We start from the raw sequence: 18,667 nt of genomic DNA, 5'->3' as shown, positions 1-18,667 counted from the left end.
AGCTTTTTGTGAAGTAAAACCGACAAGGCAGAAATCTGTCCCTTCAGGGAACTAGCAGATAATCCTTTTTCCAATCCTTCTTGAAGGAAGGATAGAATCCTCGGAATCTTAACCTTGTCCCAAGGGAATCCTTTAGATTCACACCAACAGATATATTTTTTCCAAATCTTGTGGTAAATCTTTCTAGTTACAGGCTTTCTGGCCTGAACAAGAGTATTGATAACAGAATCTGAGAATCCTCGCTTCGATAAAATCAAGCGTTCAATCTCCAAGCAGTCAGCTGGAGTGAAACCAGATTCGGATGTTCGAACGGACCCTGAACAAGAAGGTCTCGTCTCAAAGGTAGCTTCCAAGGTGGAGCCGATGACATATTCACCAGATCTGCATACCAAGTCCTGCGTGGCCACGCAGGAGCTATCAAGATCACCGACGCCCTCTCCTGATTGATCCTGGCTACCAGCCTGGGGATGAGAGGAAATGGCGGGAACACATAAGCTAGTTTGAAGGTCCAAGGTGCTACTAGTGCATCCACTAGAGCCGCCTTGGGATCCCTGGATCTGGCCCCGTAGCAAGGAACTTTGAAGTTCTGACGAGAGGCCATCAGATCCATGTCTGGAATGCCCCACAGGTGAGTGACTTGGGCAAAGATTTCCGGATGGAGTTCCCACTCCCCCGGATGCAATGTCTGACGACTCAGAAAATCCGCTTCCCAATTTTCCACTCCTGGGATGTGGATAGCAGACAGGTGGCAGGAGTGAGACTCCGCCCATAGAATGATTTTGGTCACTTCTTCCATCGCTAGGGAACTCCTTGTTCCCCCCTGATGGTTGATGTACGCAACAGTTGTCATGTTGTCCGATTGAAACCGTATGAACTTGGTCCTCGCTAGCCGAGGCCAGGCCTTGAGAGCATTGAATATCGCTCTCAGTTCCAGAATATTTATCGGTAGAAGAGATTCTTCCCGAGACCAAAGACCCTGAGCTTTCAGGGATCCCCAGACCGCGCCCCAGCCCATCAGACTGGCGTCGGTCGTGACAATGACCCACTCTGGTCTGCGGAACGTCATCCCTTGAGACAGATTGTCCAGGGACAGCCACCAATGGAGTGAGTCTCTGGTCCTCTGATTTACTTGTATCTTCGGAGACAAGTCTGTATAGTCCCCATTCCACTGACTGAGCATGCACAGTTGTAATGGTCTTAGATGAATGCGCGCAAAAGGAACTATGTCCATCGCCGCTACCATCAACCCGATCACTTCCATGCACTGAGCTATGGAAGGAAGAGGAACGGAATGAAGTATCCGACAAGAGTCTAGAAGTTTTGTTTTTCTGGCCTCTGTTAGAAAGATCCTCATTTCTAAGGAGTCTATAATTGTTCCCAAGAAGGGAACCCTTGTTGACGGGGATAGAGAACTCTTTTCCACGTTCACTTTCCAGCCGTGAGATCTGAGAAAGGCCAGGACAATGTCCGTGTGAGCCTTTGCTTGAGGAAGGGACGACGCTTGAATCAGAATGTCGTCCAGGTAAGGTACTACTGCAATGCCCCTTGGTCTTAGCACCGCTAGAAGGGACCCTAGTACCTTTGTGAAAATCCTTGGAGCAGTGGCTAATCCGAAAGGAAGCGCCACGAACTGGTAATGTTTGTCCAGGAATGCAAACCTTAGGAACCGATGATGTTCCTTGTGGATAGGAATATGTAGATACGCATCCTTTAAATCCACCGTGGTCATGAATTGACCCTCCTGGATGGAAGGAAGAATAGTTCGAATGGTTTCCATCTTGAAAGATGGAACCTTGAGAAACTTGTTTAAGATCTTGAGATCTAAGATTGGTCTGAACGTTCCCTCTTTTTTGGGAACTATGAACAGATTGGAGTAGAACCCCATCCCTTGTTCTCTTATTGGAACAGGATGAATCACTCCCATTTTTAACAGGTCTTCTACACAATGTAAGAACGCCTGTCTTTTTATGTGGTCTGAAGACAACTGAGACCTGTGGAACCTCCCCCTTGGGGGAAGTCCCTTGAATTCCAGGAGATAACCCTGGGAGACTATTTCTAGCGCCCAAGGATCCAGAACATCTCTTGCCCAAGCCTGAGCGAAGAGAGAGAGTCTGCCCCCCACCAGATCCGGTCCCGGATCGGGGGCCAATATTTCATGCTGTCTTGGTAGCAGTGGCAGGCTTCTTGGCCTGCTTTCCCTTGTTCCAGCCTTGCATTGGTCTCCAAGCTGGCTTGGCTTGAGAAGTATTACCCTCTTGCTTAGAGGACGTAGCACTTTGGGCTGGTCCGTTTTTACGAAAGGGACGAAAATTAGGTCTATTTTTCGCCTTGAAAGGCCGATCCTGAGGAAGGGCGTGGCCCTTACCCCCAGTGATATCCGAGATAATCTCTTTCAAGTCAGGGCCAAACAGCGTTTTCCCCTTGAAAGGAATGTTTAGTAGCTTGTTCTTGGAAGACGCATCAGCCGACCAAGATTTCAACCAAAGCGCTCTGCGCGCCACAATAGCAAACCCAGAATTCTTAGCCGCTAACCTAGCCAATTGCAAAGTGGCGTCTAGGGTGAAAGAATTAGCCAATTTGAGAGCATTGATTCTGTCCATAATCTCCTCATAAGGAGGAGAATCACTATCGAGCGCCTTTATCAGCTCATCAAACCAGAAACATGCGGCTGTAGTGACAGGGACAATGCATGAAATTGGTTGTAGAAGGTAACCCTGCTGAACAAACATCTTTTTAAGCAAACCTTCTAATTTTTTATCCATAGGATCTTTGAAAGCACAACTATCCTCTATGGGTATAGTGGTGCGTTTGTTTAAAGTAGAAACCGCTCCCTCGACCTTGGGGACTGTCTGCCATAAGTCCTTTCTGGGGTCGACCATAGGAAACAATTTTTTAAATATGGGGGGAGGGACGAAAGGAATACCGGGCCTTTCCCATTCTTTATTAACAATGTCCGCCACCCGCTTGGGTATAGGAAAAGCTTCTGGGAGCTCCGGCACCTCTAGGAACTTGTCCATTTTACATAGTTTCTCTGGGATGACCAACTTTTCACAATCATCCAGAGTGGATAATACCTCCTTAAGCAGAATGCGGAGATGTTCCAACTTAAATTTAAATGCAATTACATCAGGTTCAGCCTGTTGAGAAATGTTCCCTGAATCAGTAATTTCTCCCTCAGACAAAACCTCCCTGGCCCCCTCAGATTGGGTTAGGGGCCCTTCAGAGATATTAATATCAGCGTCGTCATGCTCTTCAGTAACTAAAACAGAGCAGCCACGCTTACGCTGACAAGGGTTCATTTTGGCTAAAATGTTTTTGACAGAATTATCCATTACAGCCGTTAATTGTTGCATAGTAAGGAGTATTGGCGCGCTAGATGTACTAGGGGCCTCCAGAGTGGGCAAGACTCGTGTAGACGAAGGAGGGAATGATGCAGTACCATGCTTACTCCCCTCACTTGAGGAATCATCTTGGGCATCATTGTCATTATCACATAAATCACATTTATTTAAATGAACAGGAATTCTGGCTTCCCCACATTCAGAACACAGTCTATCTGGTAGTTCAGACATGTTAAACAGGCATAAACTTGATAATAAAGTACAAAAAACGTTTTAAAATAAAACCGTTACTGTCACTTTAAATTTTAAACTGAACACACTTTATTACTGCAATTGCGAAAAAACATGAAGGAATTGTACAAAATTCACCAAATTTTCACCACAGTGTCTTAAAGCCTTAAAAGTATTGCACACCAAATTTGGAAGCTTTAACCCTTAAAATAACGGAACCGGAGCCGTTTTAACACTTTAACCCCTTTACAGTCCCTGGTATCTGCTTTGCTGAGACCCAACCAAACCCAAAGGGGAATACGATACCAAATGATGCCTTCAGAAAGCCTTTTCTAAGTATCAGAGCTCCTCTCACATGCGACTGCATGCCATGCCTCTCAAAAACAAGTGCGCCACACCGGCGCGAAAATGAGGCTCTGCTTATGCTTTGGGAAAGCCCCAGAGAAATAAGGTGTCTAATACAGTGCCTGCCGATATTATAATATCAATATACCCAGATAAAATGATTCCTCAAGGCTAAATATGTTTTAAAAATGAATCGATTTAGCCCAGAAAAGTCTACAATCTTAATAAGCCCTTATGAAGCCCTTATTTACCATCGTAATAAACATGGCTTACCGGATCCCATAGGGAAAAATGACAGCTTCCAGCATTACATCGTCTTGTTAGAATGTGTCATACCTCAAGCAGCAAGAGACTGCACACTGTTCCCCCAACTGAAGTTAATTGCTCTCAACAGTCCTGTGTGGAACAGCCATGGATTTTAGTTACGGTGCTAAAATCATTTTCCTCATACAAACAGAAATCTTCATCTCTTTTCTGTTTCTGAGTAAATAGTACATACCAGCACTATTTTAAAATAACAAACTCTTGATTGAATAATAAAAACTACAGTTAAACACTAAAAAACTCTAAGCCATCTCCGTGGAGATGTTGCCTGTACAACGGCAAAGAGAATGACTGGGGTAGGCGGAGCCTAGGAGGGATCATGTGACCAGCTTTGCTGGGCTCTTTGCCATTTCCTGTTGGGGAAGAGAATATCCCACAAGTAAGGATGACGCCGTGGACCGGACACACCTATGTTGGAGAAAGGCAGATTTTGCTATACTTCTCCAAGGGGCATTCCCTGCATTTCTGTGGACCCAATGATGTAAAGCTCTCTGCTCTCGCGAGATTATCTCAGAAACCTCATCAGTACTGTGGGGTCTCTTAAACAATTTTAGAAAGGCACATCTTAGCTGGCTATTTAAGGTGCTGGAAGTGAATGAGAGACACATATATTGCAATATAATTCTTCAAAAAAGAGTGATTTCTCTCCTTGCTTGCAGGTTTTTGATCATCAAGCCCTGTATGTGAAAGAGGGACAAGCCTAGTACAATATAGCACTGCATGACATAAGAGTTCATATTAAGTTTTATTGTATTTAATCTTTGCACTTAGTTTGGCTTTGTACACAGCAGTGTATTTAGGATTGTGATTCTACAAATTCTGACTATCCTTTCACAGTTTCTGTGTAACTTTAATAAATTAGGCTCATACTTTGTATATTGATGTGTATATTTTATAAATTACATTGCACTTTGTATTACTTCTATTTAAAATAAAACTGGAAAAACTGACAACTTTAATTTTCTAAAAAGCTCTATTAATTTCTATAGGCCTTATAAGCAACAATTCTTTAGTTTGGAGAGAAATTATAGTGCAGACTTCACAAGGGCTGAACTCACTGAATTCTATAAGAAATAGTATGGAACCTGGAAGTCCCAGAGAGATGAGGGATGCCTTCCATAAAAAGTAATAAGGCTCTATGGGATACAGATTTTTAAAAGGGGAGACACCGGGAGCTGATATAAAATCTCAGTATGCAGCAAAAATAAATTAAACTGACATGCTTTCACTACTGTTTAACTTGTTTTTGCCAATTTGTCAGTTAAATAAGTGTATTGTTAATTTAGAGCAAACTACACATGCATCAAGCTGGCGAGATAATCAGCATGACTAGCTTGTGTAAAATGCTTACAGCATTTCAAAAACAACTGTAAGAGAGCTTCAGACATACCCTAGAAACTTCCTAATTTTTGATGCTGTCAGTTTTTCATTTTTATTTTACAATACAGCAAATACAAAATGCAATTTGTAAAAGATACACAGAAATATACAAAGTATGATCCTAATTTGTTGAGGTAAAACTGAAACTTTCAAAATATAATCAAAATTTGTAAAATTCCTGTTGGATCTAAATCTAAATGTAAAATATAAAATCGAAAGTGAAAAGCTTAAATGTAATAATTCTGGAAGGACTCAATCTGAAGAGTAAAGTAACATAAAATACAAATCGCATGTCATGCAGTGTTATATTGCACTGGGCTTGCCTCTCCTTCACATACAGAAATGCAGAGAACACCCTTTAGACAAATATAGCAAAATTTGCCTGTCTAGAGAATCTTGTAAGAGATGAGCTGGAGGGATTCGCCGTTTATCTTTCAGCAGTCAGTGAGTTCAGCCCCTGTGAAGTCTGCACTACAATTTATCTCCAAGCAGGAGAATCTTTTATCATCAGGCCCTTCGTGTTCATGTTAAAAGTTTATGGTATCTGGCTGGGAAACTGCCTATCATATTGTAGCCTACAGGAATCTAGTGCAGGGTAAAATCTTTGCTCATGTGAAATACTTCTTTAAAAATGTAATGGCAGACTATCTCAGTACAATTAAAGTTCGTGTTAACCCCTTACATCAAACTCTGAAGCAATGTCTTCCAATCCTGTCTTGTGTCCAAGGGGTTCACAGAAGCTCGCCCCGGAAGCAATGTTTCCTGTAACATCTGTACACTGGAGTCATTGCACCACTAACATTCTAGAAAATTAAGTCACGTTGTCTGCTATATCCTGACAATCTGGGCAACTTTAGCAGCAACTGGGAACCACCAATTGTGTGTAGTATCTTGCTCACCTGCATTGTTAATGAGTATATCCAGCCTCTTTTCCTTCCGCAGGAAGTCTTTGCAGAAATCACGGATGCATTGCAGGTTGGCTATATTAAGACTCTGGAAACGTACATTCATGCTCACGCTCTCTTTCTTGATCTGTCTTAGAGCAGCTTCCCCTTTCTCCTCATCATGACTTGTGATGATGACCCGAGCTCCACGCTTGGCAAGAGCTATGGCTGTCACTTTTCCAATACCAGAAGTTCCACCTGACATAAAGCGAGCACAGATTAACCTATTGCTCTACATAGAAAATACATATTACACAGGCAAAGATATTAAAAGTAATGGGACATATTAATGCTTTATGCTGAGTTTAGGTAAATAGTGCCTGGTATTGAAAAACACAGTAAAAATCAGTATTTTCCTGAATATCATGTTATTAATATTTTTTAATAAACATATTGCAAAATCTCAATAATTTTTTTTTTTTTATTCATTTGGAAGATTTATATAATCTGTTAAAATGGACTAGTCAAGAAAAACAAAACAAAATAGCCTGTCATTGTTAAAGGTACAAAAGTAATCTTTAATCTTTGTTGCATCAAAAAAAAAAAAAAAAAAAAAAGGACATTTTAAAATGTATCACATATTTTTGTTAAATGGATAGTCAAAAAAAAAACACAACATGTTTTTTATGCTTGAAAGGTGAATCATTATTCACGAATCAAGCAGTGGGAATTCTGCTTATCAGTCAGTAATTAATCAGTCCACTGAAATTAAAGTTTCATGATTCAGATAAAGCATGCAATTTAATCCCCCCCCATCAATATACTTCTATCTTCAAAACGTGCACATTGTTTTTATATGCACATTGTCTGAAGCTCTTGCTCCTACTGAACATGTGCAAAAGTACACAGTTTATTTGTGTATGCATTTTTGATTGGCTGATAGCGGTCACATGGTACAAGGGGAGGGAAAATTGGATTTTGAAATTTGCCAGAAAATATTATACTGCTCATTTCAAATTCAAATTAAGTGCCCTTGTGTTGTCTTCGTATTGTGTAATTGCCAATTATTCAATTATACTGCATTTAGTAGTCATTTAAGACCAAACTGTAATTCCTCAAAATAAAAATAATAGCTCTAAAAACAACTTTTTTTTTCATGCAAAAAAAGTTTGAATGTTTTTAAATACTGCTGTCATACGCATGATAGAAATGTTTATGTTTTTTGTCCCATTAGTAAATATGCCATTGTGCCAAAACTTTATTCTAGGATTTTGGTGATTTTCTGTTGTTTCTTTAAAGGTGCCAATCTAAGAGAACACCATTATTAATTCTGGATTTATTTTCCACCTGTATTTTTACAGGAAACATATATATTCCTTACTGTGTGATGAGATATACTTCATAGATTATATATTTTTATTACATTTTAAATTGCTTTCCTTAAAAAGAAAAAGAAAAAACAACAAAACATAATTAAGTATTAAAAGAAATCTGATTTTTAATCTGGTTCAAATATCAACAGCTATAAAAAACAACAATATAACAGAGAAACGTACACAAAATCTATTATTTTGAAATGTTATAATTTAATTTTAAACATATACATTTACAGTGTTAAATTGTTTTCTTCTTGTGGAAATGTCACACACACACAAAATAAAAAGCACAATCTCTTAATGAACAACTTCCAGACCACCATGGTGGAAAACTGGCATTTTCTCTGTGGGAACTGTGTGGATTGACAGGGTTTTGAAGAGACTCCAGAAGTCACACAGAGAGCAGGTGGCAAAGCTGAACTCTGCTTTTAAAAATCCAAGTGCTAATGCCTCTTTTTGTCACTACAAATTCATGTACAGGCATCTGAACATTCAGCTGGACAAAAGTGCTTTTTGGAGAAAGTTTTGGCCATTTGGCTGCAGGGAAGCCTGTGATAGCCAACTCCCAGAAAGGCCTTCTGTAAACATACAGTATAGGAAGACAATGCCAATAGATGCATGGCAGGAAAATGCTCAAAACTGCTAAAAAATGAAGACAAAATAACTGAACAATTCTAACAAACAGAATGCTTTAATACACTAAGGGTCAAGGTCAAATAATTATGCTCTTTATACTTCAGATGAGAAACAAAACATTCAAGCTTAAAGGGATATGAGAGACTTTGAGACTGTAACATAAAATGTTAATAACATGTAACTTTGCAATATACTTGATATATTTGTGCCCATTTTCATGTAATTTAAAGGGCCCTTATAGTGAAAATTCATTATTGTATGGTTGGTAATGAGTGGAAACTCCTGCTGATCCAATAAGCAGCACTAGTTGCACAACCCAAGGGGGTGGGAGGTTAATCCCTACACTACAAAAAAAATAACCTTACAAGCTAACCGATTAACCACTTCACTGCCGGGAATTTTAGAAGTGTGGTGAGCAGCAGCAATTAGCAGCTTTTTAATTTTCAAAAAACATAAATTATGCTTACCTGATAATTTCATTTTCTTCCGTGGGAAAGAGTCCACAGCCGCATTCATTACTTGTAGGAAATAAGAACCTGGCCACCAGGAGGAGGCAAAGACACACCAGCCAAAGGCTTAAATACTCCTCCCACTTCCTCTATCCCCCAGTCATTCTGCTGAGGAACAAGGATCAGTGGAAGAAATATCAAGGTGAAAGGGTACCAGAAAACTATACACGAAAAAACGCATCAAAAAACAGGCGGGGGGCTGTGGACTCTTTCCCACGGAAGAAAATGAAATTATCAGGTAAGCATAATTTATGTTTTTCTTCCCAATGGGAAAGAGTCCACAGCCGCATTCTTTGCTTGTGGGAAAATTATACCCAAGCCAAAGAGGACACTGAATGCCAAGAATCAGAGGGTAAGAGGCGGCCCAATCTGAGGGCACCAGGACTGAGCCACATCCCATAAATAAAAAAGTCCCGCTTCATCCAAAAGCAGGGAGTAAAAACATGAAGGAAAAAATAGGGCCCCAAGGACACAAACGACAGTCCCAAGCCTGGGTAAAAACCACATGCAACACCACCGAGCCAACAGGACTCGAAGTGCACTATCGCCCAAAGGCGGATCCCATACACACGCCCCCATAAGGGAACCCTGACCAACAACTCCCCAAAGGAAGAAGGAAGGTAGAGGGACAACTAACCAGAACCCTGTCCAAAAGACAGATCAAACTAGCTCGGGAGACTCCAGAAAACCTCACAAAAAGCTAGAAAAAAGGGCATCATTGGCCAAACACGACCAAGTTGGAGACTGAAAGAGAACAAAAAGTATCTTGAGAAACAGAAAACCGCACAGACGATTAAGTAGCACACTATAGTGCAGCCACAGATAAAGGGAAAAAAACCCTTGTCCAGCTCCCCAGCTAGAGGGAACCAAGGAGAAAAGGAACCAGCAAAAACCAAGTTCCTAGACAAAACACCCCTCCATGGAGGGAAAAATCAGAGATCCAAACCCCCCGCGAGCTCAGAGAGCACCTCAACAGGGACCCACTGCATCCAAAAGAAACAGAGACAGCTGAAAAGTCAAAAGATGACCAGAACCACAGCTTAGGATCCTGAGATAAACAGGGACGTCCTCAACTACCGCAGAACCTGCCGCAACGAGGACCGCCCACACACGGAAGACCAACCTGTCAACGACAGTGAAAAGTCAAGGGACAGAGTTCCACCCCCCCCCCCTTGAACGATAGGGAGGAACACCACCAGCCACCTCAACCAGAGGAACACCGAACCCAGAAGTCCATTTCCAAGGGCATCTCCATCCCTGAACCAGGGACAAATAGGAACACACTCCCAGAGACAAAAGTGCCCTAAGGGATGACGGAGGACAAGGGAAACCTTGCCCCCCCGGACACAAAACTCAACACAGGAGTCAAAATGAACCCAAAACGAGCCAACCCCCAAAGGAGCAGAGACTACCCGAGGTAGACATGTCGGGACCCCACAACAGATACCGGTGGGGAAGATATGAAGACAAAGTGACCCTTACCAAGGCACTACACAGGAATGCTGATGCAAGGTCAGAACACCAGAACAACGGACCCCAAAGGAAGTCCAGAACACATTCCCGCACAGAAAACAAAGGTCCCGAGCAGTCATAAGAAAGGGACCAGGCTCTCTAAAGAGGGAAAAAGAAGAACCCCTTCCAGACTAAACCCGAACACCAGAGGGAAAAACCGGGACAAGCATAGGCAGAGTTATACCAACACCACCCGGAACCCCAGCCCAATTCCAGATCCACAAATGGACCCTGACCCAAATTCCGGTCAGACACTTCTCACCCGAGGAAGGAACCCGAAGAAAAAAAAAACAAAAAACGGAAACTCTAGCAAAACCCTAAGAAAAGGGCCGCGAAAAAACGCAGAACCGATCTCAAGGTGATAGAACCCACGACACAGAGCTTAACTCTGTGACATTCAGAAACTAGGGTCCCACCAGAACCGAAACAAGGCGACCCCAATAAAACCCACTTCAAAAAATATTGAAGTGGAAATGACCCGCCATCTCCAGGTGAAACAAAACACCCTGTGCGGAGGGAGAATGAGCATTAGGGTTACCCGCAAATGTAGAGGAAGGGTGCTGTTGGGAATCCACCGCTTGAGAGACAGAGCCTCCAGAGGCTGATAGCTCAATAGGTCCCTGGTTCCCCGAGCCCGAGGAACCAGGCGCTCTAAGAAGGCACAAGAGACAGGATGATAAACTTGCGTCAGTGGGGCCGAAGCACCTTCCTCACAAGAGGAAGAATCAGAAACAACAACAACAGACTCAGCTTCAGAATCCTCCATGGTTAAAACCAAAGAGAAAATAAGGACAATATAAAAAAACGAACAGCACCTGACAACCACAATGGCTGGGGCACTCATCACTTCCTATGACCAGATCCAAACGAAGCAGAAAGTCTTTGTCGCCACACGGTCAGGAATGCGGAAGCGTAAAAACCCAGAGTAACAACGCCCGGTCACAAGGTGAACCGTAAAGTCCAAAAAAGCACGCCAGAAAAAGGCGGCAACTAGGTCCCACTAAATCTTTCAAGCAATTTTCCTGTCTCAGCCCCAGAGCCAATACCCACTACACAAGCAGGGAGATCACATAAGAAACATGATTAAGGAACCCCACTCTGTTCACAAATCCCCCTAAGGAAGGAATTATCCCATGATTCCAAGATCCGTACAGAGGAGTCTCACTGAGACCCATACCTATCTGTCATATAACAACATAACATTCATATTGATAAAATGAAACAATCTTACTAGAATCTACGCTGTGGAACAGGAACACGGCCCTTCAAGTGTTACAGATAGTAGCGTTGCCTCCGTCATGGACTTGAGAAAAGACAGCAGGTAGCAAAGCGAAGGATCGGCAATGCCAAGTGCTAGAGAAGCTGTTAATACGAATTGGGATGGTGTCTCAGAGAGAACTCCCACTGCATCTCCGGACTCTAACATTCGCCCAGGCCCTCACTGAGAGACTAACAGGACTACTTAAAACTCCTATCCCATTGCGAAGAGTACTACTCTCCATGAGAGACACACTTTACGTAACAATAAAAATATTTTCTTTAAAAAATAAAACTTCTGACACTTCTCTGCCAACCTCCTGGGACAAAAGGCAAAGAATGACTGGGGGATAGGGGAAGTGGGAGTAGTATTTAAGTCTTTGGCTGGTGTGTCTTTGCCTCCTCCTGGTGGCCAGGTTCTTATTTCAAACAAGTAATGAATGCGGCTGTGGACTCTATCCCATTAGGAAGAAAACCAATAGCATTTCTACTATTTCTAAACAAAGAGGTTCCCAAAGAGGCTTTTACAATCATTTGTCTCATAACTACAGTAGTTGTGTGTAAATAATTTCAGTGAGAAACCCAAAGTTTTCAAAAAAGTTAACGATTCGTTTTATATGATTGGATTTAGCGGTAAAATAGTGGCATCGATTATACCAAAATGGGCCTAGATCAATACCTTTGGTTGTATACAGCAGGAAAAGACATTAAAATGATCAAAAACAATTAAAAATATATATGTTTGCTCTTAGCTGAATCAAAAGATGCCAATTAACAAATTGTATGATTTTTTTCAAGAGTTAGAAAGCTATAGGTTTTTGTGGAATGCGATACATTTTTTTTTACCTTTTTGGGTAATATGACAACAATTTCTGAATTCTGTGAATAAAAAAAATTGTTGAAACTGTCATCCCTTAGTTTTCATAGGTACATTTAAAAAAAGGCTCTTTTTCTGTTTAAATGGGGTGATAGCAAAAATGCTAAAAAATTTACTATTTTTGGCAAGTTTTTCTCTGAAAGTCCTGCTAACAAAGAAGTTAAAAACATAATTTATGTAAGAACTTACCTGATAAATTAATTTCTTTCATATTGGCAAGTGTCCATGAGCTAGTGACGTATGGGATATACAATCCTACCAGGAGGGGCAAAGTTTCCTAAACCTCAAAATGCCTATAAATACACCCTTCACCACACCCACAATTCAGTTTAATGAATAGCCAAGTAGTGGGGTGATAGAAAAAGAGTAAAAAAAGCAGGAAATGGAAATATAATTGTGCTTTTATACAAAAAATCATAACCACCAGAAAAAGGGTGGGTCTCATGGACTCTTACCTGATAAATTAATTTCTTTCATATTGGCAAGTTCTTACATAAATTATGCTTTCTTTCATGTAATTGGCAAGAGTCCATGAGCTAGTGACGTATGGGATAGAAATACCCAAGATGTGAAAGTCCACAGAAGAGTCACTAGAAAGGGAGGGATAAAATAAAAACAGCCATTGTTCGCTGAAAAAAATTAAATCCACAAAAAAATAAGTTTCTCATAAATTAAAAAAAACAAACTTAAAACATTAGCAGAATAATCAAACTGAAACAGCTGCCTGAAGAACTTTTCTACCAAGAACTGCTTCAGAAGAAGCAAATACATCAAAATGGTAAAATTTAGTAAATGTATGCAAAGAAGACTAAGTTGCTGCTTTGCAAATCTGATCAACTGAAGCTTCATTCTTAAAAGCCCAAGAAGTGGAGACTGATCTAATAGAATGAGCTGTGATCCTCTGAGGCAGGGACTGTCCCACCTCCAAATAAGCTTTATGAATCAAAAGCTTTAACCAAGATGCCAAAGAAATGGCAGAAGCTTTCTGACCTTTTCTAGAACCAGAGAAGACAACAAATAGACTAGAAGTCTTCCTGAAATGTTTCAACATAATATTTCAAAGCTCTTACAACATACAAAGAATGTAAAGATTTTTCAAGAGTATTCTTGGGATTAGGACACACGGAAGGAACAACAATTTCCCTACTTGTGTTGTTAGAATTCACAACCTTAGGAAGAAATTTAAACAAAGTCCGCACAACAGCCTTATCCTGATGAAAAATCAGAAAAGGAGACTCACAAGAGAGAGCAGACAATTCAGAAACTCTTCTAGCTGAAGAGATAGCCAAAAGAAACAATATTTTCCATGAAAGTAGTCTGCAAAGTCTTCAAAACCAAATTAAGGCTCCAAGGGGGAGAGATTGATTTAATAACAGGCTTGATACGAACCAAAGCCTGAACAAAACAGGGAATATCAGGAGGCATAGCAATCTTTTTATGAAATAAAACAGAAAGAGCAACGATTTGTCCCTTCAAAGTACTTGCAGACAAACCTTTATCCAAACCATCCTGAAGAAACTGTAAAATTCTAGGAATTCTAAAAGAATGCCAGGAGAATTTATGAGAAGAACACCATGAAATATAGGTCTTCCAAACTCGATAATAAATCTTCTTTGAAACAGACTTACGAGCCTGTAGCATAGTATTAATCACTGAGTCAGAGAAACCTCTATGACTAAGCACTAAAGCGTTCAATTTCCATACCTTCAAATTTAACTATTTAAGATCCTGGTGGAAAAACGGCCCTTGAGACAGAAGGTCTGGTCTTAAAGGAAGTGGCCAAGGCTGGCAACTGGACATCCGGACAAGGTCCGCATAACAAAACCTGTGAGGCCACAATGGTGCTATCAGAAACACATACGATTGTTCCATAATGATCTTGGAGATCACCCTTGGAAGAAGAACTAGAGGCGGAAAGATATAAGCTGGTTGGTAAAACCAAGGAACTGCTAAAGCATCCACTATCTCCGCCTGAGGATCCCTGGACCTGGATAGGTACCTGGGAAGTTTCTTGTTTAGATGAGAAGTCATCAGATCTATTTCTGGAAGACCCCACATCTGTACAATCTGACAAAATACATCTGGATGGAGAGACCACTCCCCCGGATGTAAGGTCTGACGGCTGAGATAATCCGCTTCCCAATTGTCTACACATGGGATATGCACGGCAGAAATTAGACAAGAGCTGGATTCCGCCTAAGAAAGTATCCAATATACTTCTTTCATAGCTAGGGGAGTGCGAGTCCCACCCTGATGATTGACATATGCCACAGTTGTGATATTGTCTGTCTGAAAACAAATGAATGGTTCTCTCTTTAACAGAAGCCAAAACTGAAGAGCCCTGAAAATAGCATGGAGTTCTAAAATATTGATTAGTAACCTCGCCTCTTGAGGTTTCCAAACCCCTTGTGCTGTCAGAGATCCCCAGACAGCTCCCCAACCTGAAAGACTTGTATCTGTTGTGATCACAGTCCAGGTAGGACGAACAAAAGAAGCCTCTTGAACTATACGATGATGGTCTAACCACAAAGTCAGAGAGAGTTGAATGTTGGGATTTAAGTATATCAATTGTGATATCCAAGTATAATCCCTGCACCATTGATTCAGCATACAAAGCTGTAGAGGTCTCATATGAAAACGAGCAAAGGGGATTGTGTCCGATGCTGCAGTCATGAGACCAAAAACTTCCATGCACATAGCCACTGAAGGGAATGATTGAGACTGAAGGTTTCGACAAGCTGGAACCAATTTCATTTGTCTCTTGTCTGTTAAAGACAGAGTCATGGACACTGAATCTATCTGGAAACCTAAAAAGGTCACTATTGTCTGAGGAATCAAGAAACTCTTTGGTAAACTGATCCTCCAACCATGTCTTTGAAGAAACAACACTAGTTGATTTGTGTGAGATTCGGCTAAATGTAAAGACTGAGCTAGTACCAAGATATCGTCCAAATAAGGAAACACTGCAATACCCTGTTCTCTGATTACAGATAGAAGGGCACAGAGAACCTTCGAAAAGATCCTTGGAGCTGTTGCTAGGCCAAATGGAAGAGCAACAAATTGGTAATGCTTGTCTAGAAAAGAGAATCTCAGAAACCGATAGTGGTCTGGATGAATCGGAATGTAAAGATATGCATCCTGTAAGTCTATCGTGGACATATAAATAAACAGGTTTCCAAAGGAACTGAGACCCTCAAAGCTTCTTAAAAAACAAATGTTCAATCTTTATTAGATGCAAAGAGTTAAAAATAACAGCAGAGCAGCAACCAAAATATGCTGCGGTAGCAAGTAAGTTCACAGTCTTACGCATTTCAGCATAAATTTGCCGTAATCATAGACTCTATGTGTTGTCAAGTGCTACGCAAATTTAAAGGAACAACTATTCCCTGATTGGTTAGCTAAAAACACACCCAATATACTTGCTACTCGAGATTGAATACTAAGTAAAAGATACCTCCTCCTCTAATTTAATTAACTCAAGACAATTTCTCATATATGAATTAACCCTTAATATGTTCTCACTTCACATATTCTCACTTCAGTCTACTAAGCATACATTTTTGAGTGTCAGCTATATATATTATATATTTATTTAAATACACCGGTTTTCCCTACACTCTAGCTAATGAATTACTACCCTTTACATTATACATTAAGATGGCCACAGCTGAATGCTACTGTACAGTCTTATAACCGGGTGAATAAATATTTTTATACATATGTAATTTGCATAACAGTTAATATGCTGTATATTGAAAAGAAGGCAGATGTTAGATTAGTTGCAAAAATATGCACAAACATATATAATATTGTTAGGAGAGAGCATGATTACATTCACTTTTCATATATATGCGTTAATAGCTTTACTATTTAATATTAAATTAATGGATACAAGATATCAAAGACATCTATCTAATTTACCTATTTTTAATAATGAACTCTAAATAGAGCTTATTGGAAATAGGGAAAACCCAACATCATTCCCAAAAATTGATAATGTCGTTTGCTGAGTTAAAGCCAGCTGGTGTCAAAGTATCCAGCTTATTAATCCAATAAACTTCTTGTCTGGCTAAAATGGACCACTTGTCTCCACCTCTAGGTGGACTCCTAATAAGTTCAATGGCATTCCATTTGAAAGTGGACACACATCCCTTATGATCATCTATAAAGTGACGTGCCAATTCTGAGCATCTTTTGACATTTGAGATATATCCTAGATGCTGGCGTATCCTGGTATGGACATCACGAGTGGTCATCCCTATATACTGTTTTGAATGAACCGAGCATTCAATAAGATATACCACAAATGTCGAAAAACACTTGATACACCCTTTTGTGTCAAAATTCTGACCTGTCGAATATGACGAAAAATTTGGACCCACTTTGATGTGTTCACATGCTTTGCAATTCTTACCACATCTATAGGTACCGTTATGGGTAAGCCAATAGCTATTGCTCCTAGGGGCTCTCAATTGGCTAGGGGATATCATATTGCCAAGGGTAAGATTTCTGGAGTACACCATTTTACATCCCTGTTTAATACACTCTTTAAGTAAATCGTCACCATAAAGAATGGGCAAATATTTCCTAATAATCTTACACACTTGATAGTATTGTGAGGAAAAATTAGTAACAAAGGTAGGTTTCCTAACTGCTTCGTTATTCTGTTCTTTGGTCTTTCTTACTCCATATAGAAGGTTTTTCCGTTCCTGTTGTTTTACTTCCTCTAGGGAATTATTAATCAAATTCTTGGGATACCCTCTCTGTTTGAATCTATTTGCCAGATCCCTAGATTCTGCCTCGAATGTATCAATCCTAGAGCTGATGCGTCTGTTTCTGAGAAACTGGCCTTTTGCAATTACACGAAATACGTACTTAGGGTGTGCACTCGAGGCATGTAATAGGGAGTTGGCTGTAATGTCTTTTCGATATAGACATGTCTACTCTTTTATGCTGGAAATCAAATATCAATTTGATATCTAAGAAATTAATCTTAGTTCTGTGCCATTCAAATGTAAACTTAATCTCTGGTACACAAGTGTTTAAATAGTCTACAAATTTCTTTGCTTCCCTCTGGTCAAACACGCTGATAAAAATGAGATTGTCTATATATCTCTTGTAAAATTTAATCCCAGAAGCAAAGGGGTTGCTATCCCCCAGAAGAAATGTATACTCCAGCCAACCCATAAACAGGTTGGCGTACGACGGGGCAAATTTAGCTCCCATCGCTTTACCCTTCTTCTGGAGGTAGCAAGCCCCCTCCAGGAACTTTATAGACCTCAATATAAAATCCTTGGTCTCATCATTATAATCAGTCATAAGATCCAGAAAGAAGTGGACTGCTGTTATCCCAAGAGTATGGGGAATGGAGGTATATAGAGCGGCAACATCAACCGTTAGCCAACTCATATTCTCCTCTACCTGTATTTTCTCCACTAGAGTCAACATATGAGTTGTGTCCTTAAGATAGCTTGGTAGGGATATGACCAGTGGCTGCAATATGTTATCTACCCACTCTGACAAATGTTCAGAGAGTGAGCCAATGCCCGCCACAATAGGTCTCCCCTTAATGTCATCCAAGCCCTTATGGACTTTGGGCATGTGGTGAAAAATAGGTAAGATAGGATCCTTAACTAGAAGGTAATCGAATGTATTCCTATCTATAACCCCCATATATAACCCATCATCAAGGAGTGATCTAAGGCTCAGTTGAAATCTTTTAGTAGGATCTGTATGTAGTGGTACATATGAGTTACTACCGCTCAATTGTCTGTATGCCTCATTAGTATAAAACTCCCTGTCCATTACCACTGCACTCCCGCCCTTATCTGATTGTTTAATAACAATTGATAAATTATTCTGTAGTGAAGCTATGGCTTCCCTTTCCTTTCTGGATAAATTAGGGTGGCTTGAGTTAGCTGCAACGTCCAAGTTGGTTAAATCCTCCATAACTCTTTTGTGAAAACTCTATCATGGATATATAATGACCTTGATG

The 18,667-nt window shown here is 40.5% G+C and overlaps 1 protein-coding gene across 1 annotated transcript in view; it reads right to left on the bottom strand.

Annotated features, from left to right (window-relative positions):
• The window catches only part of LOC128649048 (retinol dehydrogenase 14), a 122,794-nt gene that overhangs the window by 52,480 nt on the left and 51,647 nt on the right, over positions 1-18,667 (bottom strand). The window contains exon 3 of the mRNA XM_053702084.1: positions 6,521-6,763. Within this exon, the coding sequence (XP_053558059.1) occupies positions 6,521-6,763 (243 nt within the window). The remainder of the gene's footprint in view (positions 1-6,520; positions 6,764-18,667) is intronic.

This window comes from Bombina bombina, chromosome 2 (genome assembly GCF_027579735.1).
Source record: "Bombina bombina isolate aBomBom1 chromosome 2, aBomBom1.pri, whole genome shotgun sequence".
In the NCBI taxonomy this organism is placed as follows: domain Eukaryota; kingdom Metazoa; phylum Chordata; class Amphibia; order Anura; family Bombinatoridae; genus Bombina; species Bombina bombina.
The sequence above is the reverse complement of the archived record's forward strand: the minus strand, read 5'-3'. Positions and strand labels throughout refer to the sequence as shown.